This window comes from Chelonia mydas, chromosome 2 (assembly GCF_015237465.2).
Source record: "Chelonia mydas isolate rCheMyd1 chromosome 2, rCheMyd1.pri.v2, whole genome shotgun sequence".
Lineage (NCBI taxonomy): Eukaryota > Metazoa > Chordata > Testudines > Cheloniidae > Chelonia > Chelonia mydas.
Genome location: NC_057850.1, coordinates 55,277,192 through 55,303,377, shown reverse-complemented (window position 1 = coordinate 55,303,377; position 26,186 = coordinate 55,277,192). Strand labels below are relative to the sequence as shown.

The 26,186-nt window shown below is 43.6% G+C and overlaps 1 protein-coding gene and 1 long non-coding RNA gene across 13 annotated transcripts in view; one reads left to right on the top strand and one right to left on the bottom strand.

Annotated features, from left to right (window-relative positions):
- Positions 1–16,543, top strand: part of LOC122464449 — an 88,180-nt gene extending 71,637 nt beyond the window's left edge. Inside the window, exons 2-5 of the long non-coding RNA XR_006288483.1 lie at positions 9,299–9,444; positions 12,042–12,181; positions 15,841–15,932; positions 16,076–16,543. This is a non-coding gene — a long non-coding RNA (uncharacterized LOC122464449). The remainder of the gene's footprint in view (positions 1–9,298; positions 9,445–12,041; positions 12,182–15,840; positions 15,933–16,075) is intronic.
- Positions 16,544–17,577: 1,034 nt separating this feature from the next.
- The window catches only part of JPH1 (junctophilin 1), a 113,072-nt gene continuing 104,463 nt past the window's right edge, over positions 17,578–26,186 (bottom strand). For 7 of the 12 annotated variants that reach the window (XR_005224291.2, XM_043539453.1, XM_007063579.4 and 4 more), the window contains 2 exons: positions 20,086–20,181; positions 17,578–19,916 (listed from right to left, as the gene is read on the bottom strand). Coding sequence is in view for 10 of the 12 variants with exons in the window: in XM_043539453.1 (XP_043395388.1) it covers positions 20,101–20,181 (81 nt within the window). In the remaining 2 variants the exon portion in view is untranslated. Of the gene's footprint in view, positions 20,182–26,186 lie in introns of all 12 variants that reach the window. The other 5 variants (XR_006288481.1, XM_043539454.1, XM_043539446.1 and 2 more) reach the window with 2 other exon arrangements.

Below are 26,186 nucleotides of genomic sequence, written 5' to 3'. Positions count from 1 at the left end.
TGTACCATGGATTTATATAGAGGCAACATGATATTTTCTGTCCTATTATCTGTCCCTTTCTTAATTATTCCCAGCATTCTGTTTGCTTTTTTGACTGCTGCTGCACATTGAGTGGATGTTTTCAGAGAACTATCCATAATGACCCCGAGATCTCTTTCTTGAGTGGTAACAGCTAATTTAGACCCCATCATTTTATATGTATAGTTGGGATTATGCTTTCCAATGTGCATCACTTTGCATTTATCAACATTAAATAGATCTAAAAAATGAAATAGAACTTTCAGCAATATGACACTTCATATTTTTAAAATATGATCTGGAAAAGATTGTTTATAAATCCTCTTTTGTCATAGCTGGCAGATGACAATGTCTGATCGCCAACAGATCTGGCCATTAGATTCCTTTCAAACATTACAGTCTGCTCTCCAGCTATGAGTCATCTTCACCCGAGTAAATAGTGAAAATAACTAGAATATTAGAAAAGGAGAAATAGATAAAAAGAGAATCTGTTAGCAATACTTTTTGTAGCAAGCAGATGCTAGAATGCTTTTTCACGTGTTACATAATCTGTATGACTCACAACGATGTGTATGTAGCATTTAGTACAAAGGGGAATAGCCATAAATACAAAGAACATTTTTGCAATCTCAGGAGTTGTTCACAAAGGAGGAAATCTATAGTTGTGTTTCAAGTTCTTTAATTTAGGGAGCTGCATGCTTATCTGGTTGGTTTTTATTTTCTTCTTCTCATGTGTTTTATCACAACTTATTAATAGCAGGGAAAACCCTGTTGGTTAAAATCTTTTTTCCTCAGAGCTGTTTTATGCAATCAGTCAATATAAGCTATTACCACTGTGTTTGCATTATTGACTGTTTTCAGTGGCACTCAATTCATGGGGTAGCTTTTAACAACATGCTGACCGAACACAGAAAAGTAAGCAATGCCTAGCTTACTAACTGTAAAAACTTAGTAATGTAATGGGCCCAGAATGGCTCTCCCCAGTTCTGTCCCTGGTGGGGGACCCTATGCACACAGATCTCACACTGCTGCATGGAAAAAGGAGTTTTGTTACCTCCATGGCATCATCCCCATGCCATTATGGATTCCGAGACAGAACTTTGTGGAGGTGGGCTAGAAGATGAATGCCAGTCAGAGGCAAGATTGTGAAGGGTATTCTTCATCTCTTCCCCCCACCTCTTCTGGCCCCGTACAGATTCCTTGGAAAAAATGCCTCAGCATTAATTTTCACAGCAATTTCCAGCATCTCTTACAGTTTTATAAGGGGACTGTCCTGCATGAAAAGTAGTTCCTTGGCTACTCCCCAACTTTTGTATAGGCATATGTGTATGGGCAGGCGGGTTGGCAGTGGCACCATGGTGATCTGGGATGTACCATGAAGCTGTATTTCCCCTCTTTACCACTGACCCTGCAGCGTGACATGTGAATTACACTTATCTGCTCTCCTTCACCCCAAATAAGGGGGAAACAACATGGAAAAATGCAAAACTACCAGGAGTTGGCCCATGGGCTCTAATATTTTCAGCATAAGAACACTAATGTTAATCAAGAGCTGTAAAGTACATGTAGTTTTGGAAGGGCACAAATGTTTTTAGTTAAGCCAGACTCCACTTTGCTGTAGTAACAACCTCTGTTCTTCTAGCTGGAGTTACAGCCCTAGATATTCTTTCTCCTTTATCTAGCAATTATTAAGAGGTTTTGTTTTGAGCAGAACACTATAAAGTTCCAATACACGGTGATCCCTTCCAGGTGGAATTATGTTTAGAAATATTCTAGTCTCGAATAGCAGATTCAGCATGTGGTCAGAAATCTTATGTGTTTTACCATAGCATGTAGGAGCCCCAGCTCTGGGCCAGGATCCCATTGTGCTAGGCACTGTACAAATAAAGGCCAAAAGACAGCTTATGTGCACCCTGGTGTGTGTGTCACTGGTTAGCAGAACAATGGCATGTCATAGCAATAGCTGGTTTATTAAGACTTCAGCTCCAAGTACAGCAAAGTGGATTTTTTTGTTTTTGAATAATTAGGAGTGACCTCAGACCGTACAGAAGCTAATGGAATGTTTCCCATTGACTTCAAAGGGGTTGGAATTCACCCTAGGACAAGAGATCAGAGATCAGCATCTATGTGCGCAAGTCACAAATTCAAACATTTGAGTGCGATTACACAGTGTGTGTAGGCTACTTAATAATCCCCAAATAGTCCCAGTTCTATTACATTTTGCCCTGGGAGTTTGGTAGGTTTAAGACAAATTTGCAGAACATTGAGCTGGCTCTAAAGGCGCTCCCTGTTCAGTGTGTGTTCATCCTCTGCCAAGCTCCAGAGCTGGATGTTTTCATGTACATTTAAAAATGAAACACATGTATTAAGCTTTTCAGTCATTTATCCTGCTGAATGACAGGTTTCAGAGTAGCAGCCGTGTTAGTCTGTATTCGCAAAAAGAAAAGGAGGACTTGTGGCACCTTAGAGATTAACCAATTTATTTGAGCGTAAGCTTCCATGAGCTACAGATGAAGTGAGCTGTAGCTCACGAAAGCTTATGCTCAAATAAATTGGTTAGTCTCTAAGGTGCTGCCACAAGTACTCCTTTTCTTTTTATCCTGCTGAAGTGGTTTAGCACCATTTGAAATAATTTTTTTTTCACTTACATAGCTCTTGGCACACAAATTGGAGGAGACGGACACAAGGTCATTCTATCCCCCGCCTTCCCTGTGAGGCCCCAGCACTTACTTTGGTGCTGCTCATCTTGATTTGGTCTCCTCCTGTTTTCCTGGCCATCTCTGAGCTCCCTGGCTGTGTTCCTGCGGGGCTCCTCGAAGCAGTGTCTTCAGGACCCACTTCTCATCATTCTGTTCTCTACACTTTATTCCCTCTTCAGTTGTCATTCTTCTTTTCACCCAAATCCTCTTAATCTCAAACAGTTGTGTTTCGTCTTCTCCCTCAACATGCCCCCCTCCTTCATTCCCCCTCAGTCCCCCAATCTCATTCCTCTGTCGAGCAAACTTTTTCTCCCCTGACTTCTGCCTTGCCCTCAAATCTTCCTAAACTTTCTTTCTTTCCCAGGTCCTAAGTCTCTCGTCTCTTCTCCCTTCCAATTCTACAGTCTTTCCAATCTATTTATATTTATATATAGACACCCATCACTCTGGTATCTTACCACCTCCTCCTTCTCCTCCTCAAATGCTTCTCCTCTCCCTCATTTCCCCAGTCTTTTACCTACCCTTCCATATCCCAGATTCTCCTCCCTCCTCCATATTTTTAGCTCCTCAAATCACCGTTCTCCCTTCCCCACATCCCTCACTTTTTTCTTTCTCACCCCAAATCTCCTTCATTCCTCTCCCTTTGTTCTTTCTCCCTCCAAATACTTCTCTTCTCCCCCTGCTAACAATGTCCCTTGTGATGGGGTATACAAACACCACACTAGACCTTGGGGTTAATGAGCTAATGTGGGATTAGGTGACTCTGCCCTGTCACATCTGGGAGAAATGTCAGGATTGGAGAGAGAGTCCCAGCTCAGTTGATGGATGACCAGAAGGGAGAGTAGCACTTTACTCCTGGAGAGGCCTGACTGAAGGTAGGAGTTCCCCCAGCTGACCTCTGCCCTTTGGCCCCTGTCTGAAGACAGGGAGGGCCAAATGCTGACTCACCTTGAGGGAACCATTCTCCTCTATCACCTGTGAACTCAGTATATTTATGTTAATTCTCCTTGTTTTTTGTTTGTTGATTACCCCAAAAAGGGAGAGACTTTAAAATCATCTGGCCGGAGGGCCAAGTCACAGGAAGAGGCAGACCTCTGTAAGCCTGGAGTGATTTTCGACCGGAGAGTGAGCTGCTATTCCACAGATGGCCACAAGATGTGCTAGTGGCTAGACAACCGCTTTATAACTGGCAGAGTCTGTGGTCATCCTTCCTATGTATGAAGAGGAGGGGGGAGGAATGACTGACCTAGATGGTCAAACACCCTAGACCTAGGGATGTGGGTTGATAGGATGGTGGCAATATGGACCTAGAGGGTCTTCTCAAATGGCTGACCAAATCTCAAAATCTCAAATGGCTGACCAGCATCAACACATGGTCTCGGACTTTAGGGAACAACGGCAGGAACATTAACAAATGCTGGTCCAACAGGTAATGGCCCCAGTGCAGCCACAGGGACTCCCTGGGGTTCCCCTCCAGGAGTTGTAGGCCTGGGCCCGGTGCCATGCCAGTGAAATTCACAAAGATAGGCCCTGAAGGCGACCCAGAGGCTTTCCTGGTAATCTTTGAGTAAGTGACTATGGCAATCCAGTGGCAACCTTACCAGTGGGCCACCTTGTTGGCTCCTTACCTAATGGGGCAAGAACCCACATGGTGGCCAAGAAATTTAAGAGACCTATGCTAGCGGTGGTTAAAGTTGGACACTTGTCAAGGTGGCTGAGCTCATTGTGGTGGAGCATTTTGCCCATATTCTCCAGCTGGAGATAGGGAGTGGGCGCTCAAACACCAAAGAACCTAGCCAATTCTGTAACTGTGGGTCTTTGAGATGTGATGCAGAGGTGTATTCCACTTAGCTGTGTGTGCGCCCAGGGCACTGGAGCCAGAGAATTTTGCCTAGCAGTGCCCGTAGAGGGGCAGCACTTGCAATCAAAGCTTGCAACTCTCTCGCTCTCCTTGCAGCTGTTGTGAAATGCATTTTTTTGACATAGGAGAGGAAAGGGCCAGGATGTCAAAGACTTGAATGGAGGTCCCATGAGAGTTGCTAAGACTGTGTTAAGGTCCCACAAGGGAATTGGTTCCCACACTGGAAGATGGAGACATAAGAAAATAAGACAAAGGATTCCTTTCAAGAATCTCGCCACCATACCACTGGAAAACATTGATCTTCCATGAATGGATGGTTAAAAGATTGTGATCGCCACTAGATGCATCCTCAATGAACTAAGCATAAGACCGGACAACTGAAGATGTCTTGGATACTAGCCAGTGTTGACTGAACTCCATGGGCCAATGACCACGTTGAAAAAGGCTTCCGCTTTGCCAAATAGGCCATCCTGGTAGAGGGTTTTCTACTACTGAGTAGGACCTGTTGAACAGCTGCCAAACATTGCTCTTCCTCCTAATTCAACCATAGAGCAGCCATGCCATAAGATGCAGGGAGCTGAGTGCAGGATGTAAAGTGCGACCATGATTCTGTATGAGAAAGTCATAATGGGGGAAGGGATATGGGGTCTGAACTGACAGTGCAAGAAAGTTGGAAAACTAGCAGTGCCTTGGCCATGCCAGGACAATGAGAATGAGGTTGTCCCGTCCCAATCCACTTTCAGCATGAGGATGACCTGTGCAATGATAGAGGTCAGAGGAAAAGTGTACAGGAGAGTTGACTGTAAGCTGAGGTGGAAGGCGTTGGTCAGGGAGACCCCCTTGAGAGCAGAACAAATGGCATTTCCTGTTCCTTGTAGAGAACAGTTTGATTGTTGGGATGCCCCACTCTACAAAGATGACTCTCAGAGCACTGGGCTTCAGAGAAAAAATTATTGCTGAAATGGTCCGTGAGATGATTCTGGGCCCCAGGCAAGTGATCAGCTTATAGAAGTGATACTCTTGTTAATGCAGAACTGCCACAACCTAATCACCTCTTGGCAGAGCACCCTTGCTTGTTCACATAATACACCACAGTGGTATTGTTGGTAAGTATGTGAACCCTTGATGCAATCTATGAAAGTGAGACAGGCATTATAGATGGGCCCAAGCTCCAGGCCATTGATATGCAGTGGAGCTGCCTGCTCTGACCACAGGCCCTGAACCTTCAGCAACCCCAGATGCACTCCCCAATGTATCAGGGAGGTGTCAATGACAACAGTTCTGGTTAAGGACTGGGCAAAGGGAATGCCTTGACATACTTCCTCTGAACCATCCACCACTGCAAGGAATCCAGAATCAATGGAGGAAGGTTGAAACTGCAGACTGAGACAAAGGCAGCAAATTGTCTGGAAATGGTCAGTAAGCAGAAAACATCTTGAATTTGTAGAGTCTATTAGGACCACAATTAACTCAATTTTTCTGGGTGGGGACCAGCATTGACTTTCCAGTGTTTAGGATGAGACCCAGAGTTGAGTAAATGCAGTGTAATGTGTACATGAGAAAGGACTTTTTCCCTGGACCTGCCTCTAAGTAGCCATTTGCCCAGAAATGGGAAGACGTGGATTCCCTGGCTCCGGAAGTATGCCATCAGCATGATCACGCATTTGGTAACATCCTGGGGGCAAAAGACAGACTGAAGGGAAGGACCACGTACTAAAAATGGCAGTTTGCCACAATGAACAGGAGAAATCTTCTGTGCTTTGGGAGAATGTCCTCATGGAATTAAGCATCCTGAAGATCCAGAGCAGTCATTCTGAGACAACATGGCAAGGCTAGTTGATAGGGTGACCATATGGAACCTCATGTATCTGATATATTTGTTGAGGTTGCAGAAGTCAAGAATAAGTATTACTCCTCTCTTGGATTTGGGAGCCAGGAAGCACTGGGAATAGAAGCCCTGACCCCGGTGTTCTAAAAGAACTTCCTTCACTGTTCCCAAGGCCAGTAAAGAATAGACCAGCTCGAGAAGCAGTATCTTGTGAGAGGAGTCCTCCCTGGGGAGGGATGGTGGGAGGAGGAGTGGAGAGGAATTGGATAGCATAGCCCAACCTGATGGTGCTTAGGACCCAGCTGTCAGTTGTAACAGAGCGTCAAACATTGCACGAGCAAGCCAACCAGTCCCTGAACAGAGGTCAGGTAAAGGAAATGACAACGGGACTAATGCTCTGGACCAAGAAGTCAAAATGAACACTTGAGGGGCGATGGGGATGGGTGTGATGACTGGCTGAACCCCAGACCCAACTGCCTTCTCAGGGATCTGTGCCCCTTTCTGGGGTAACCCTGCTGTCTCGAGGGAGGAAAAGGCTTTCCAAAGGAGCATTGTGGACTGTATTTTGCTGCTGGTGGCCACCAGTGGTGCCTCTACATTGCTAGTGTATACATCCCCAAGGAATATTGGGTGGCCTAAGAGTCCTTAAAAGAGTGCAGGGTCTTGTCTTGGGGACCTGCTCCATGATTTTTCCAGACTGAGGTGAGGCTGACTGGTCTGTAGTTCCCCAGATTCTCCTTATTCCCTTTTTTTAAAGATGGGCACTATATTTGCCTTTTTTCAATCATCCGGGACCTCCCCTGATCGCCACGAGTTTTCAAAGATAATGGCCAATGGTTCTGCAATCACAACAACCAACTCCCTCAGCACTCTCGGATGCATCTCATCCAGCCCTATGGACTTGTGCATGTCCAGCTTTTCTAAATGGTCTTTAACCTGTTCTTTCACCACTGAGGGTTGCTCACCTCCTCCCCATACTGCGCTGCCCATTGCAGCAGTCTGGGGGCTGACCTTGTCTTTGAAGACCAAGGCAAAAAAAGCATTGAATACTTCAGCTTTTTCCACATCATCTGTCACTAGGTTGCTTCCCCCATACAATAAGGGTCCCACACTTTCCCAGACCACCTTCTTGTTGCTAACATACTCATAGAAACCCTTCTTGTTACCCTTCACATCCCTTGCTAGCTGCAACTCCAATTGTGCTTTGGCCTTCCTGATTACATCCCTGCATGTTCGAGCAGTTTTTTTATACTCCTCCCTAGTCATCTGTCCAAGTTTTCACTTCTTGTAAGCTTCTTTTTTGTGTTTAAGCTTACTGAAGATTTCTCTTATATAGCCAGGGGAGGGGCTATGGCCACGAGGCATGAGCACTGCCCTACTGCTAGGCAAAATTCTCCAGCTCTGGTGTACAGGGCACTCATACACCTAAGTAGAATATACAGCTGTATTTACTCGAACTCCTGTCTGGCTACTGAAATGGCTTTGGCTGCATCACATGAGTGACTGCTTGAGGCCAAGGGGCCCCTTGACTTAAGGGAGAACCTATTCAGAGGAATTGGTGGTCTTATGGCATGGTTTTGGAAATGCCAGCCTCTAAAAGGCCCAGCAGATTGCAGGCTCCTAGACTGGCCTCTGGTGGGAAACTCTGGCATCTTAGGACCCAGCCTGGAGAATGGTCCCTGCAGTTTCCTCCACAGGAAGGTAGGGGTTGGAAGCAGATGAGTCACATAAGGAAGGGCCACCTTGAACATCAGGCTCGGGTTCAAGGCCTACTTGGACAGCAGTGGGGTTTGTTTTTCATGTGGGTGCGCAGGTCACTAGTATCACGAGTGCCTCTATACTGAATGTGCTTCTAGGTTTGGGACTCTTTCTACAGTATATTCATGGAGATGTTAAATCCTATCCCAGTGGATGCATGCAATTGACTGTTGGGGATATAGGAATTCCCTTGTAGGTGGGCTGGCCTCAACACTAACCTACTTCATTATCTTGGGGTGGGATTAGGAGCATTTCTCAGAGGTACTGAGAGGACTTCAGACAGGCCCAGAGGGGTTAAATGAGGTGATCCTGGGAGAAGGGAGTCTCAAAACCCTGGACGTTGGACACACAGGTGTAGGTGAGGAGCTGGACCATGGAGAAGGACGGGGGTCTGGCTGAGAGGAAGCTCTCCCAGAAGGGCCACCTAACAATGAAACTGTTTGCCCCCCTTCTCCCCCAGAGGAGAGGGCATCCTAACTAGAGGCACCAACTTCATCAAGGATCAGAGGGAAGATGAAATCTTGAGCCTAAGACCGGCTACCTTGTGGGAGTCCCAGAGTGAGCAGAGCAGTACACCCGATTTGAGCTTCACATGGAGCAACAGGAGAAAGACCAACTAATGGGTCTGTTTGGTTGGAACTCCTTGTTCACTGGCCTCAGAGGTGTGAGAACATGTGATTGGCTCATGCTATCCCCTCTGCGGGCCAACTCTCCGATGAGAAGACCCTAACCCGGATTCTGGACTGATTTTTCGTGGCCTCAGATTAATCAAAAGTTAAAGACTTCTGCAGCTCCTGTCCCAAATGCAAACTCATAGGACGTAAAGGGGTGAAATAATTCCTTCTAGTCCAGTGGTGGGGAACCTGCGGGCTGCACGTGGTCCATCAGGGTAATCCGCTTCCCACAGCTCCCATTGCCCCGGAACGGTGAACCGCAGCCATTGGGAGCTGTGGGTGGCTGCGCAAATGTAAACAACTGGTCTGGCGGCCCACTAGTGGATTACCCTGACAGGCCGCAGATTTCCCACCACTGCTCTAGTCCCACTTCCTGTAGTAGGCATCCCATTTGAAAGGACAGGGATGAAACTTGTTGGACCCTTTAATGTTTTTATATCCAGCCTCACTTTTTTTATAGTTGATTACATCACCTGATATCCTGAGGCAATCCCACTGTCTTCTCACCAATGCAAAGAACTGCTAGACGTCTTTGCCAGAGTCTGGGTACCTCAGGAGAGCCTCATGGATCAAGGCACCAACTTTACATCTTGGCTGTTGAAGGAGGTGTGTGATTTGCTAAAAATGACAACTCTACATACATCTGTCTGTCATCCGTAAATGGATGGTCTAATTCAATCATTCAACCAGATCCTGAAAAGGATAAATGCTAAGGAACCCTGTCACTGATATCAGCTCATCCCTTTGCTTTTATTTGCTTTTTGAGAGGTTCCCCAATCATTTAGTGCAGTGGCTCTCAAACTTTTTTCTGGTGACCCACATAGCAAGCCTCTGAGTGTGATCCCCCCTTATAAATTATAAATACTTTAAAATATATTTAACACTATTATAAATGCTGGAGGCAAAGCGGGGTTAGGGGTGGAGGCTGACTGCTCGTGACCCCCCATGTAATAACCTGAGGGGTCCTGACCCCATTTGAGAACCCCATATCTAGTGGATTATTTCTTTTTGAACTTTTATATAGGAGACAACCCCAGGGATTCTTGACATGGTCTGTGAGAAGTGGGAAGAAAAAAAATTCCGAGGACAGAGACAATTGTATAATATGTACCAAAGCTCTGTGAGGGCCTCAAAACCCTAGGGACCTGCACCAAAGGATATCTCTTCAGTGGCCAACAGGCCCAGGAGCAAGCCTATAACAAAGGAGCACATATGTGCATATTTAAGTCAGGTGATTGGGTGGTACTTCTAGAGTCCAAGCTATTTGTTACATAGCCATTTGAAGTAGTCCCCTAAGTTGGGCCAGTTAACTATGAGATTCGGCAGCCTTCTAAGAGGAAGTTGCTCAGATTTACCATATTAAACTGACGCCATGGAAGGAGCGTGAGAGCATATGTTTTACTCCTTATCTCCTTGAGCCAAGTTGGGGCTCCAAGTATTCCCTTCTCTGGACCCAGATCATATACAGATCGGGGGAAACCGCCATCTGGAGCAGAGGGCCCAAGTGAGAAGCCTAGTGAAAGCCTTCCCAACAATATTTGTCTTCCAGTCCAGATGGACACCTCTCATGCAACACCATACCCAAAGAGCCGGGGCAACTTGTTGGGGAAAACCCCTGGCTGCTCCCATCGAAAATGAGGGATGCTGTGAAGCAAAAGAATCCAGGTCATGTTGGAATGAAGGGTCACTGAAGAATCCTGCAGTGGCTGGCAAAGTCCAATTATATTTGTCCCCAAAACTGGATGGCATTATCCAGTTTTGCATAGTGTTGATTTTTTCTAAAAGATCTCTCCAAATTAAGTGCTTACCCGTGCCCCAAGTGGATGAATTATTAGACTGTCTGGGTGCGGCCCAGTATATCACAGTGTTAGCTCTAACCAAGGTATACTGGCAGATCCCACTCACACTGGAATCACCAGAGAAAACAGCCTTTGTCTGTCCTTTGGCCTGTATCGTTGTAGGACTATGACTTTGACCTCTGTGGTAACCCAGCAATATTCCAACAGCTCATAGATCTAGTCTTCAACCACATGGCTCATATATAGCAGCAGATTTAGATATAGGCATCTACAGCCAAAGTTGGGAGGAACACCTAGCAGAAGTCGTTGCCATAGTTTGGTCCCTATGAAACACTGGGCTAGCTGCAAACCCTACAAAGTGTAAGGCTGGAAGAGAAGAGACCACCTACCTGGGATATCCTTTGGGGAAAGGCCAGGTCCAGTCCCTCGTGAACCAAGCCCATCCCCTCAAAATATGACCTACCCCAACCAAGAAGAAACATGTCAAAAGGTTTCTGGGGCTTGTGGTTTAATGCTGTGGATTCATGCCAGCGTTTTTGGGGATAGTGCCCCCCCTACCCCCCAAGAGCCTAGTTAAGGCCAGCCCCAAGAAAGTTCACTGGTCTGATGCCTGCAAAAAGGCCTTTCAGACATTGAAAGACCTCCCTATGCAAAGAACCTGTCCTGTTCACGTCTGACTTCTCAAAAGACGTCATTCTGCAAACCAAGGCCTCAGAAGTGGGACTAGGGGCAATGCCATCTAGCACTCTTCCTGAGCTGCGAACGGTTCCTGGGTTGGGGGGGCATAGTCAGTGTTGGAAAAGGAAGGGTTGGCTGTGAAATGGACTGTGGACTCTCTCTCTCTCTGATATCACCTCTTAGAAAAATCTGTTCAACCTTGTCACTGATCATGCCCCCTTGAGGTGGTTAAACGACACGAAAAAAATGAACCCCCAGCTTATGCGCTGATATCTGTCTCTCCAGCTCTACACCTCCCAAATTCAACATATGGTGATTTTTTTCCCTTGCCACCCCTAGGAAGTGTGTGTGCGTGGGGCACAGTCTGCTGGCCCAGTTCTCTGGCTGCCATCTCAATGGGGAGGCTGTGTGATGGGGTATACAACTCCCCCCACTAGACAACATGGGGTTAATTATCTAATGTGGGCTCAGGTGTCAGGATTGGAGGGATGAGCGTAAGAAGGAGAGCCCCAGCTTAGTTGATGGCAGCCTACAGAAAACACTAGATCTTCAGTGATCATCTCCTGAAGAGAGGGGCTGGATGAAGATAGGAGCTCCTCCGCTGACCGGTGCCCGACAGTCCCTCCCTGAGGAAAGCGAGGGCCAGCTGCTGATGCACTTTGAATCATTCTCTGTTTCCAGTGAATTCAGTTTATTTGCATTAATTCCCCTTATTTTTTGTTCAAGGCCGACTCTGGAAGGGGACAGACTTTAAAGTGACCTGGCCGGAGAGCCAAGTCACAGGAAGAAACAGACCACCACAGGCCCAGAGCCACCGTCGGGAGGAGAGCCGCTACTTCATGCATGGCCATAAGAAGGAGCTAGTGGTGAGCCAACTGCTTTGCTCCCTTCAGATGTATAACCACCATATTTGATCTCATAGACAACTGGGGGCATGTGGAGGAGGCCTGTGGAAATGGTGTTGGGAATTTGTCCCTTCAGTACGATATCAAAGCACTGAAACCATCTACTGTAAATGTAAATCAAAGCAATTGCGTTGCTTTTTACAGGCCTTAAATCGCTAGTAGCACTGAAGTCTCGCCCCTGTGTAATGGTATTTCTACTCATCTCATGTTGCTCTTCCTACAGCAGTAGACCCTGCACTGTAAAGGCCTCACAAACACTAGTCTAAGCAGAATCAGTTACTGTGGTCACAAGTAAAATGGAAGGCACTGACCACTATTTATGCAGGCTGTTGTGTGGTACACAACACAATTTATGCAGGCTGTTGTGTGGTACACAATTTCTCAGTTAAATGTGACTATATAAGCATCTTTTCCTAGTGGATAGAGGTCTGGATTGGGACTCTACCATTGGTGTGACCTTGGAAAAGTCACTTCACCTTCCTGTGTTTTAGAATCTGTAAAATGGGGATAATGATCCTGATCTCACTTTGTAAAGTGCTCTGAGAGCTCTGGGATAAAATGTTCTACAAGAGCTAGGTATAGCAAATAAAATACCAGATACTTTCAGAGTTATTCTAATCCTATGGAAAATGCCCCCCAAATATACCATAGCAGCAAAGTTAAATAAAGGGCCCCAACTACAGAGCACAGTGGTGTAATTATCCCACGATTATTGCAAACAAATTTGATTACTGAACTGAATTTAATAAAAATAGTTTGCTGTGTATGGTCTCAGGACTCCAGATCCTCTGAGGGGTTTGTTCTGTGTATGTTTTGAATTAGAATCTAAATCTAGCTCTGGGTCAAAACTTTGCACTTGGACCCTGTTACTGTTGTGGCTGAAACTAACCCCCCTCACTGCACCCAGAGCCAAACACCTGCAAACTTTGGAGTGTTTGAAATTCAGGGCAAAAATTTTCAAGAACAGGTGCCTGAAGTTAGGATTCTGATTTTCAAAATTGCTTCAGTGGGACCTATTACATGTTCAGTGTGGAAATCAGGCTACTTAGGGGCCTAATTGAGGACTGAGGCACCTAGTTTTGAAAACCTTGTTCCCAATCTGCCTTTCGTGGCTTAGGCCCCTATCTAATTTATCTATGTGAGGGGGACATGAAGAGGTTGATAAAGGAAATCTCAGTGAAAGTGAGTTATATTTTTGCAGTTTTAAATACCCTTTACATGGTGTTTTTCAGTGAAACTAATACAGCTTGCACATGATTTAGTTGGGGATTGGTCCTGCTTTGAGCAGGGGGTTGGACTAGATGATCTCCTGACGTCCCTTCTAACACTGATATTCTATGATTAGAAAAGGGGACATATCTTCTCCTGAATTTACTGGTTTGTATCAGAGGGGAGACCAGGTCATGGAAATACCATGCAGTGTATTCTATAAATCTGGAATTCAGCTCTAATTATCTTCTGCATAAAAAGAGCATCATCGCCCCTTTCCCAACTTTGATTTAAATTACAACAAAACCAGAGGCCAGTCTCCTAGAGGCAGCTAGAAAACAGTAAATTGTTTTTCCTCAATTTGTTGCTCCTCTTTAATTTATATTAAACTCACAAGCTACAAGTGTAAAATGTAAACACTATATGGTTCTCTACCTTTCCAAGTGTAGTCTGGTAAATCGGGTGCAAGGGATGGAGGAAGGATACGGTTGTGGAAGCCGACTCTAATGAGCAAGAATGAATGTGCAGTACAGGGTACTTTTTTCCCAGGAGCTCATGTGTTCATTTCTCAAGTCCAAAAATAATAATCACAGCACACAGACCAACGTAAATCAAGAATCCCCAGAGGACTCTTTAGTCTCCCCTGTTAGTCAGCTGCAGCAATCTGTCCATTCTTCCTCATGATCTTATCAAGGACATTTGGAGTGGATCTCACAATTCAAATATCAGATTTTTTATAAAGGTGACAGGGTTTCACTGGGAATAGTTATCTGCCTTTTGCAGCCTCTATACACAGAGGTTTCAGTCATGTATACTATCACAAAAGAACTACAGTAGCTATTCAAATCACTAATCATATATGGGAGTGTAGCAAGGCGGTGTGGTGCCCCACCACCCTGCAGAGGGAGGAACCTCCCCAGACACCAAAGTGGGCGGAGCCAGTGGATCCTGCGCCCGTCCCCCAGAGGTCAAGGCGCAGGACAGGGAGTATAAAAGCCCAATCCCAGAGCTCACATGGTCCGCAGCCGCCGGAGAGGCCAGACGCCTGTGGCCTGGCTCCAGCCTGGGTGACCCCGGCAATCCACGGCCGACCCCAGGACTGGCTGGACCAGCCAATGCCGAGAGGTGCACGGAGGAGCTGCCAAGCCTACCCCTCGCCAGCTACCTGGAGGAATCGATGGTGCTGGAGCCCTCTGAGGACACCACCCTGACCCAGGTACCCTATGAGGGGGAATACGGAAGTAGCCTGGGGGCAGCTGACCCTAGTCTGGCTGCAGCACTGCCAGAGCCAATGTCAGCGTGTTGCGGCCAGGATCCCCACTGACACAGCAGCGGGTCTTCTGCTGCTGCTAGGGCCCCAGGCTGGGACGCAGTGGAATGGGTGGGCCTGCGTCGCCCCCTGCCACCCACTCTCCCTAGTCGCTCAAAGCCAGGAGCCTGGGGTTTGCTATTGAACTATTTGCTCAGCCCCTGCTTGCAGGCCTGAGCTTCTGACTGTTTGCTGCCCCACTCTGACCCAGGGCCTGGGCTTACCTAGAACTATTTTGCACAGTCCCTGTCTGAAGGTCTGGGCCATAGACTGGCCAACCCAGCAGAGTGTGTGTAGCGAGGCGGTGTGGTGCCCCATCACCCCATAGAGGGCCGAGTCCCCTTACTGGGGGACTGAATGAATTAAGTATAGGTTTGAAAATTAGGATACAGTCATACAGAGCAACAGCCTTAGAGTGTGAAAATGAGCCAAATGGGAGACTGGGCCACGGACACAAACACATGCATTTCCAGTGCAGTAACTGAAGTTCCATCTTGTCATGTCACCAGTGAATTTGGTCCAGCATGGCTAAGTAGCATGCGACGAATTTGACTTCTTGGAGAATGATGGGGGGAGGGTGCGGAGAACAGAATTATTGGGCTCTCAGCTCAATTTGAGAGAGTAGAGATTAGTCATAAGGAAAGAAAAATGAACAAGCATGGAGCAAGCTTTCATAGGAGATTAGCCTCTTTAGGGAACACCTTCCTCTTCAGAAAGCCCTTTCCACCCTCAGAATAACACAACAGTAATTTCCCCTGCACCCAACCCTCCCCCCATTAGCCTGAAACACATGAACCTAAACAAAAAGTAAATCAATAAAATCTAAATGGTCAGAACCAAAAAAGGGAAAAGTGGCAGAGACTCTATGAACTCCCCTAGGGACTAGGTTGTTGATTTTTACATTGAAGATGCTTAGGTACTATGGGCAGCAGTATGAAGTCCTTAAGGCAGACAGAAGTAAAGTTTTTTATTCCTCCCCCAATCCCATCTGTTCCTTGGGCTGTCCCCATTAAAAGTCTAGTATTCGGGAGAATAGACCTGCTTTCCATTCACTTCCTCGAGAGGCACCCATAAAGTGCTGATATGTCTGTATTGTTTGCAGATGCCACTTGCTAGTTTTCTGCACAGAAAAACACCAGGATTTGTGCATTGCAGAATTTGAGAGAGATGCTGCAGATGTTTCAACTACAGTAGGTTAGCACACCAATCCCTTATTCTGTTTCACACACTCTGTTCTTCAACCTCTTCACTGTTTCTGTGAATATTAAACCAGAGGATTTGAAAAATGTTATTTCTTAAAGGCTTAGTTAATCTTCTTTCATTTGCTCCTTGTTTAGTAGCTGACCTTCGATAGGAGGACAATGTACTGTGCCATCTTCTCTGACTCACTGAGGTACTGAAGGATCATTTTTATATCCTTCATAACCATATCTTATTAATATACAGTAACTAAGAATGTTAATATGACTCGAAAGCAGAGTGAATACCTGCAGGCTTGTTACTCTTATCAGAATAATTTATTGTACAGCCTACTTTACTATAGTTCTTAGCTACTGTGTAGTATCATTACATACATGTCAATGTTTGTGTAAATAAATATTTCTAGGTTTGTTATGGAAATGGCTTATGCTATGTATTTGAGAGCATGGTTTTGATAGTGTAAGCCCACAGGCCAGTGTTCACACTGAATCCACTTTTTCTTTCAATGTCCCACCACTAGAGTGGGAGTCTCTTTAGTTTCTTTTTATCTGATGGGAAGATAGACAAAGGAGCAGAGAATGAATAAAGAACTGTATGTGCTAGGAAGACCTGATAACTGAGACTTTGACAGTCTTTGGTGACTCAAAACTGTCCATTTGATAGTATCTCTGTATTGTGGACATTGAATATATTGTGTAATCAGATAAATTCATACCATGTAATTACACAAATAAGAAAGTGCGCATAGCTGGAAAAGATGTCATTCTGTTCCCATAGTTGTAGAAAAAGTTCCTCTTCATCCCCAGATTCAAAAGGTGTCTGAGAATTAGGCAGGGAAAGCTATTGTAGTTTAAATGTGATCAAGCAAACACGTTCTCCTCTGTTGCTGCCTAAATCCTTCACTTGTTACTGGGGGGGATTTACATATGAATTATTACATCTTCACATTCACAGTACTGTAGAAATACTTCATGTCACTTTAATCTCAGTTTTGAAGATATGAAGAGTATTGTGTGGTCAGAAAGTGGTAGGGGAATAAAAGGTGGTTTAGAGATCTATCAGTTTCAAAAATGTTTGACAATATGTATCTCTGTTCATTATACCCAGGAACTTATTTTTTCATTGTTAAACTTTTTAGAGAAGGGCTTATTGTGTAAACAAGAGACATTCTTGCAGCTTTATAAAGGTAGAGTTAATTCAAAATATAGACAGGAGCAACTGCTCCTAAAATATATATTTCTATTAAAGGGAAGCTCCTGAAAACTCAGCACCAATTGGTAACAACTAAGAGGGAGTAAAACTCTGTAGTGACCTACTCATTAGACAACCCTGCTGGCTTTAATGGAGTTTTATATGCTGTGTTTAGTCTGTGTAAAAATACATAAAAATCCTAATTGTGAAGAGAAAGGAAGAACACCTATATCAGGAAGCTATCCACCAGTTTTAACTTTCTTTCACTTTGAAGTGATACATTCCTTGGGTAAAATTCTGACTCAACTGAAAACAAGGGCCAAATTCCCATGGACTTCCAAGGAGCCAGGCTTCTGCCCATTCTCTTGGCAGATGATAGAAGACATTTTTCCAGGAAAAATATCTGCAGGATACTGTTCGCATGAACAGAAAAACCCACCTGCAACTCTTAATAACCAACTTTTTATTAGAGCAAATACAGTCGTGGAAACTGTACATTATACATTTTGGGTTCAAGACTTTTATAAATAGAGAAACTCCTACATAAAGAGTTCATTTTTTTTCACAGCAAGAAACTTTAAATAGACAAAGTGACATTATTAAGTACATTGGCAGGCTTCATGTGCTGTCCGAAATGTAGTGTACAGTATAACAACCAATTATAAATAGCCTTTCATGTAAAATACAGCTGTGCACATTTTAGAAAAATACCAACAATTTTTGAGCTTTGTTTTAGAAAAGCTTATAAATCATACATATTTATAAATTGTACTAACATGCTTAAATTTATAAACATTTTCAGAAGCTGATTGTTACCCCATTATTTTCAGAGCATAAAGTATTTTAAATAAACATTGAATAAGAATTAAATGTCAGTTAAAAAATTAGTTCTCTTTGTAAGGAGACATGGGGTGGGCAGGAGCATTTATCCCTTACTTCAAGGCTTACAGTAACTTTAAAATGTGTTCTCATTTAAAAATTACTTTCTTAAATTTAAAAGTAAAACATGATTTTACTTCTTTTTAAAAATAAATAAATATACCAGTTATTTTCATTTGCTCTCTTTCTGCTTTCTTCCACACTGGTCAAACCACAGGATTCTCAACATACTTCTGCATAAAACACAGTGTTATTGTTCTGCACTGAGCTGTATCAGGCTACACAATATTCATTCCATACCTATGTTACTTTATGTGCTGCATCAAAAGATACCTAATGTAGCTTTTAAGAAACTTCTCCATTAAACCATGCAAACAATTACAAAGTTTACAAACATGTTCAAAAACTAAAAATTATGAAATCTTTTCTAATAGAGATAAAATAAACCATATTCCAAGCCCTTTTCTATTTTTGATTTGAAAGTAAATATTTTAATTTAAAATGATCACACCACATAAACTTCTGTAAGTAAAGAAGCATGCTTTTGAGTAATACAGGGTACAGTAATTACAGTGTAATGGCACATGAAAAAACACTGATCACATCAGCATAACATAGGACTATAAAACAACTTAAGACAAATGTTCCAAATCAAAATTTCTGTGGCTCTCTCTTTTTTTGTTTTGTTGAGGTAAAATTATCTACGGACTTTAAAGACATTAAAGCCATATAATTGATTAAACAATTATTTCAATGGATCTAAACGCTCTACCTGAATGTATTCAACACAAAGCTAGTATTTTAAAATTAATAATATTTTTGTATGTAGTAACTAGCTTAGGTTTCATTGGCATTAATGTCCACTTGGACAAGACTTGACTTTAACTGCTGGCAAAAATCCCAATATTAAAATATAATCATTCAAATAACCGATTACCACAACACTGGTGTCGGAGAAAAACCACACAAAACTTCAATCCTATTTCTCAAGATATTCTGCCTCCTTTTTCTAACGTACTGGTACTCCCTGAAGACTCTCATGGTATTATAAATTGGCTTGCTATTGACACAAGCATTTGAGCATTTTTTGGAAGCTATAAAGGACAGCTTAAAACTTTGCCATTACTGTATATTACCTGCTAAACCTTAATAATTTAGGAAAATTAGTTTCAAGAATTGTACCTTCAGATAAAAAAATATATATACTGTATGTATAACAGAGCTTAGCTTCTCTGCTGCTAGATGCAACTAGTACATTTCTCCAGGTTGCTCTACATACTATATTATGGCTATACATCAGGTTTAAACAACAGCGAAAACAGAATCATGCACTAGCAAATGAAATTCAATCTCCCCGACCATTGCAGGAGATGTTAAAAGCAGCAGGTAATGGAATAAGACTGGTGAGTGATGCTGCTAACTATTTCTTCTAATGAGATAGGAGTGAACGCTGGAATCACTTCCACAGCAACTGAATCCTCTGACCACATTCCTCTGGCAGTCGTTTTCCGATCTCCCTACTAAAAACATCAGACGGTAAAATAATAAGGCAGCTGTTAGCTTCCATCAACAAAAAGTGCAGCTCCGTACATTTCCAGTTTAGTCACACACTGCTGGAACAGATGGAGTAGCCAATGCACTTCACTGGTTGGGCTGCTTCAGCAGATTTTTGTTGTTGTTTTCCAACATGGCTGCTTGCTTCAGCTTCCAGAGGACCCCAAAGCCACAAATCATCAGTAGAGAAACTGATCAGGCCCCTGGCTGAATTTTCCAAGTGTCATCTCTCTTGCGTCCCATCCTAATTCCAAGCCTCCTTCCCTGTGTCTGAGTACGACTGGTGCCATTTAAAAGGCTGATGAGACAACTGCAGAGAATTGTGGGCTAACACCACTAGTTGTCATGACTTCACTGAAGGGTCAAAACAATTATATCATTAAGTAACTATGTTGAATCACATTCAGGCATAGCTAAAATTAAAGTAGGGAACATTAAAAGTTTGTAAATCTTTATAATTTGAACTGGGGAATCAAACTGATTTGGATATGGTGTTCTTCTATAGAAACAAGACCTTTCTTACCTTCTCTAATTCCAGTCAAGTTAGAAAATGGACAAAAAGAATGGCTAAACCAATATTCAACAGCATTACCAGGGCAATCATGACTGAGTTAGGACCCTGAAAATACAATAAAATGGGTTTCGATTACATTTTTTTTAAATGGAAAAAATCATGCAAGCCTGAACATAATACATGTTTCTAAATGAAGTCACAACAGGAAATATATATCATGACCTTGTCTTGACCTTTTAAAACCTGCCTCTGAAAGATTAATCACCCCTAAAGGTACAGACTCTACTCCTGATAAACAAAACATTTAAACTCATTATTTCTGGCATTCAGCTGTGCTAAATATCATGTGTGTGAGAAATGCAATGGATGCTGTAAATGCAGGTGAAATTAAATGTGGTATCATATTGGTTTAATCAAGTCAGGATTAAGTTGTTTTTCTGGGAACTGTGATTGTCCAAAGAAAACAAAATAGTGCAAGACAAAAACTATGCCAGTTTTTTAAAACAAAACTTGAACTTCAGTAGTAGTAAAAAAAAAAGATTATAGTACAGCACCTCTTCCCTACTTTCAGGCCTCCTCATAGACTCCAACCTCTTTTAAAGTAGAAAATATAACTGTGTTATGTAAAATAATACACCCTGGCACTCGCAGTACTCTCACTGGAATTTCCTCTTTCCCTTCCCTCCGCAGGTAGTTTGGCTAATAAAAAAGAGATGACAGAGATCCCCCAGAAATCTTTTATAAATATTTAAACTGTAATTTTAACAGTTGCAGAATTACAGACCTGTTCCTGCTCCTGTAGACACTGATGGCAAAATTCCCTTACTTTATAAATGGAGGTGGTCAATTTCATAAAGAAATGTAAAAGTCAAAACAACCCCTGCCTCCCAAGCGAAATCTAAATTTTATTAAAGAGCTGACTCTTAATCTTTGTATAATTTCTTCATTTTTACATGAAATAGATGACCAAAGATTCTGATTAGCCTTCTGATGTATACTGCTGCTTTTTTAACAGTGCCCAGAAAGATATCATTTGTACAGATTCTCACTTATGAATAGTTTGGAATATACATTTAACAAATGAGATGCCTCCGTTCTTGGGTTCGCCTTTTAAAATTTTTGACATATTTACTCAGACTTACATGTGATTAACTTTTAAAAAATGCATACTCCACTGCTAGTAAAAAAACAAAGAAAACCACACCGCTTATAAAATTCATTCCTATGGAAAACACAAATGATCCATGCAAAAAGGCAAGACCTGAGCAGGGCAAGATTGTTGGACCTGTTGATGGGGCTATCACTTTTAAGATCACAAGAGGGATAACCAGATTTAATTAAATATTAAACAAGAATTTATTGACTTACTGCAAACGTCATCTATTGTAAAATTCCGCTACATTTAATGGCTATGATTGACATCAGCCATACAATCCCTGGAATGATACAGGTTGAGAACTGTTTGCTAGAATACCGTAATGGCAAAGCCTGTCTTAAATGAACAGTATTTGTGCTAGTATCACATCAAATAGTATTAAAAATGGTTCAGAAATGATTACAGGCAAACACTTACTACCAGGCCTCGAGCTTACTACTGTGAGTAGTTTCATTCAAGACAATGAAAACAGTGTGTACAGTGACGAGCAGTAGGCCTGGTAATGAGTGTTTTCAAGACTGGGCTCATAGTACTCTCACAATAGAATCCACTACAGATGGTAGCTGCAGGGGACTTTAGTCTTGGAGAAATGGAGTTAACAATTAACAGACACCAGGCTTGCCAACTGTCGTGAATTTATTGTGAGACATGATTTCTAAGTAAAATTAAGCCTCACTCATGACAGAACTCTCAAAGCTCAGGATTTTTTTTTTTTCAGCCCCAGGTGGCAGCACTCCGGCTGTCAACCCTGGGCGGCTGCTTCCCTGCCAGCTTGGGAAGAGGGAGAGGTGACCCCATTGCAGGCCTCCTAGGCCTGGGGAGGGTGAAGAACCCGAAGAAGAGCACAGGTGAGGCTGGGAGAGCTGAATTATGGCGTGGGGGCTGCAGAGCAGGGCTGATGGGGTGGGTGGGCTGTATTGATGATGGGTTTGGAGCAGATGGTGTGAGTGCTAGGAGGATGAATTGAGACCACTGGGGGTCGATGGGGTAGGGGGGCTGAACTAAGGGGGGTTGAGTGGGGAGAGAACTGAGGGCAGTGGGGTCAATGAGGGAGGGAGGGTTGGGTGGGAAGAGAACTGATGGGGGCCTGGAGGACAGGATTAATTACTGGGCAGGAGAGGGGCAGATGTGGGGGTGAGAGCTCCTGCAGCAGGGGCCAAAATCACCTTATCCAATACATGTGGGAGAGTGGGCAACACTAATTGTCACATGCACACACCCTGGGGATGGGAAATTTAAAAATCAAGGGACTGACCTAAAAAAACGCAATACAATCTTTTTGTGTCTCATGATTTTTGATCTCTTGAAGTTGTCAATATGGAGACACTCCCATATCAATAGTGCCACTGCTTGCTGAGATGCAAAGAGGCTGTCAAACGAATGGAGAGGCCCTTGGAGATGGGAGGAGGCACACTACCTGTACTGGGCCTATCTGCACAATGGCACTGACAGATGTGAGATACCTGGTGTGATGGCCCAGCTTGTATAGTTAGCATTTGAGAAGTGAGCTCACGGCCAGGAACAGGTGAAGGACTTTCTGCACAAATCACAGCTAACAAACAAATAAGACCAGGAGAAAAGAGACAAAACTAGCGTAAGATTGAAACTTTAAAATTAATATCCGGAGGCAAGATTTTCAGAAGCGACTAATGATTTTGAGTGCCTCAGTTTTTGGGTGCCCAACTTAAGGCACTTCTTAATGACCTAAGTTTGAGGGGGTCATTACTTAGAACTTTCTGAAAATTAGACCCTTTAAGGCAGTGGTGGGCAATCTGTGGTCCTCAGGCCGCATGCAGCCCATCAGGGTAATCTGCCTGCAGGCCGTGAGACAGTTTGTTTACATTCACTGTCTGCAGGCACAGCCGCCCGCAGCTCCCATGGGCCAGGAACGGTGAACCGGGAGCTGCAGGCGGCCACGCCTGCAGATGGTCAATGTAAACAAACTGTCTCACGGCCTGCAGGCAGATTACCCTGATGGGCCACAGGTTGCCCCGCACTGCTTTAACATGTCTCAAATTGGTGCACACTATCACTAGCAACTTCTAAAAATCATGTCACTAAGTATGTCTACACTGCAATTTAAGGTGACACTGCAGCTTATATAAGCATTCCCATGCTAGGTTTAACCACTACAGTACAGATATGGTGGCATGGGCTTCAGCCTGGGCTAGGAGCCCCTGTATAAGTCCCCTGGGGACCCTAAATACATATTTGTGTTGCTGTTCTGTGCTGGGGTACGTGCTGCTGTGTCTTCACTACTATCAAAAGCTAGTGTGGGTCTGGCTGCCTGTGTTACACATTCAACTGCAGTGCAGATGTACCCTAAATGAGCTGGAGTCTTCCTGCTTAAGCAGAATTACTGCCCTTTTATGATCCCATTAACTAGCAGTCTTTCCGTTAAGAAGTACCAACAGGGCTAAATCTGGTCTCTGGGAGATGCCCCCCATTTATGTAGTTTTGCCAGTTAAATGCAACCTGCATAAGTACAGTGCTCTGCATGACAACAAATTGTTAGAACAGTGGTTCTCAACCCAAGGTACATGTATCTGTGGGGGTACTCAGAGGTCTTCCAGGTGGTAATCAACTCATCTAGGTATTTGCCTAGTTTTACAACAGGCTACATAAAAAACATTAGCGAAGTCAGTATAAACTAAAATTTCATACACACAAATGATTTGTTTACTCTGCTCTATTTACTGTACACTGAAATGTAAGTAAAATATTGATATTCCAATCTATTTATTTTGTAATTATATGGTAAAAATGAGAAAGTAAGCACCTGTTCAGTAACAGTGTGCTGTGACACTTCTGTATTTTTATGTCTGATTTTGTAAACAAACAGTTTTTAACTGAGGTGAAACTTGGGCTACGCAAGATAATCAGACTCCTAAATGGGGTACAGTATGGAAAGGTTGAGAATCACTGAGCTAGAGGGTCACACCCTGGAGCCTTTGCTGAATTTTCACAAGTGTCTGGTGGAGTATGTCTTCATGGCAGTTAACCCCTACCTCAGTGTTGCCCCTAACCCCCACTTCTAGCCCCTGTCCACATACACAAATCTTTGACCTATCTGAGGCTGTATGATAAAGCCTGATGCTCAGGTCGGTAACCTGGCCGCTTTGCAGTGAGGATGCAGGCTAAACCACTGAATTGCTGATAATCTCCAGTGCCTTCCCACAATTCAAGTCCCCACACGGAGTACCAACAAGGCTAAATTACTAAATCATTATCTCACCATTTGCTGGCAAAGAATCAGAGTGGCCCAGCTTACTGCAGCATAAGGAACCATAGGAGATACCCCCAGAAGTCCTACTGCCATGCATGGGTGAGTGCAACAGCTGGTAACTCAGGTAGGACTTTGCAGTGTGGCTCCTCACACCCAGGCTAGATTTACGTGGGTGCCAATCATCCAAGTTAACTCTGAAGTGAAGATATATCCTTCTGTAGCAGAGTGTGTGTTAAAAATGACTAAGGGTTTGAGCGATATTGTCTACAGAAAATTCCCCACAAGAAACAATGGGTCCCCTGGATGTTTTTGAATCAAATTCACTTTCATTCCACTTCACAGAGATGGGGACTCATCCCTCCTGCCACAAACTGGCCTTTAGATTATCATAGGAGAGGCTGCTATTATAACTACTCTGGATGCTTACATCTGCATGGTTCAGTGCACCACGGCCCTACGGGGATCCCTTTCTATGGCAAACCTGTTTGAAACAAGTATGACTTGCAAACTCAAAAAGGCCAAGGTTCATACACTTACGAGACCCTTCCTACTGAAGCCACTTTTCTGTTTGCAGAAGGACCATACGATACACTTCACTGTTAGGATACATTCCTCCAGCAAGGAAGGATGGTTATGGTTATGGTTAAGGCACTGACTTGGACTCAGGAGAGGTGGGTTCACTTCCTGGCTTTACTGCAGACTTCCTGTGTGACCTTGGCCACATCACTCAGTCTCTCTGTGTTTCAGTCCCCCATGTAAAATGTGAACAATACCTCTATTCCCTTTGTCTACTTGGGCTGTAAGCTCTTTGGGTTTCAGACTAGCTCTTACTACATGTTCATTGGGTCTCTAGCATGCTGGAGCTTGTAGATGCTTCAGTAATATGGGCCTGGATTTTCAAAGGATTGAAATTCAGTTGGAGCTGGGTGCCAACTCCTTTGAAAATTCTAGCCATAAATAATAATATTGGTTTACGTGGACTAGGTGAAACCCTGGCCTTGTTAAGTCAATGGGAGCTTTGTCACTAATTTCAGTGGAGCCAGGATTTCCTTCATTACCCATCATACATCCTGAACTGCATTCTACATGGTATGAGAGCTCCAAGACACACAGTTTTTGGTTGAATAGCAAGTTGGGGCTGTAGTTCAAACAGCAACAGGATAAGATATCAGATTCCAGAACTCTGCCTGGAGATGGAGGGCTATTCTATTGATGCATCTATCACCCAGATGAAGTGGGTCTCATTAGCTCCTACTAAGGAGAATAAAAGGTAGAGAACCTCTAAAGTAAGAGAGGGGTAGGATATGAGACAAGGCATCCTTCCTAGAAAGAAGCAGCTGATGAGGAAGCGGAGGTTAAGGATTAGGTTTACTAATACTGAGTAAAGAATGAAGAGATGGTGATGTTGGGGCACCAACCCATGCTGAGTTGACACAAACAGGGACTCACCCCATTCACAGTGGTGAATATATTTTGTTTTCTCTTTTGATAACAAGAATTGTGAAAGTGGAGTTTTCTGATGTTCCAAAAATGTTCAGTCTTAGAGTTTTGTTCTATGCAAAGCATGACCCCAGTTTTTAGACACATGCTATGAGTGTTAAATGCTTTAAGGTGAAGCACCAAAGATAAGTCCTTAATACCCTGCAGGAGCTTAAAATAGCAAAAGGCAAAATTAGTCTGTGCTGTGCAGGATTGACTAGAACAGGTGCAATAAAGAAGCTGCAACAG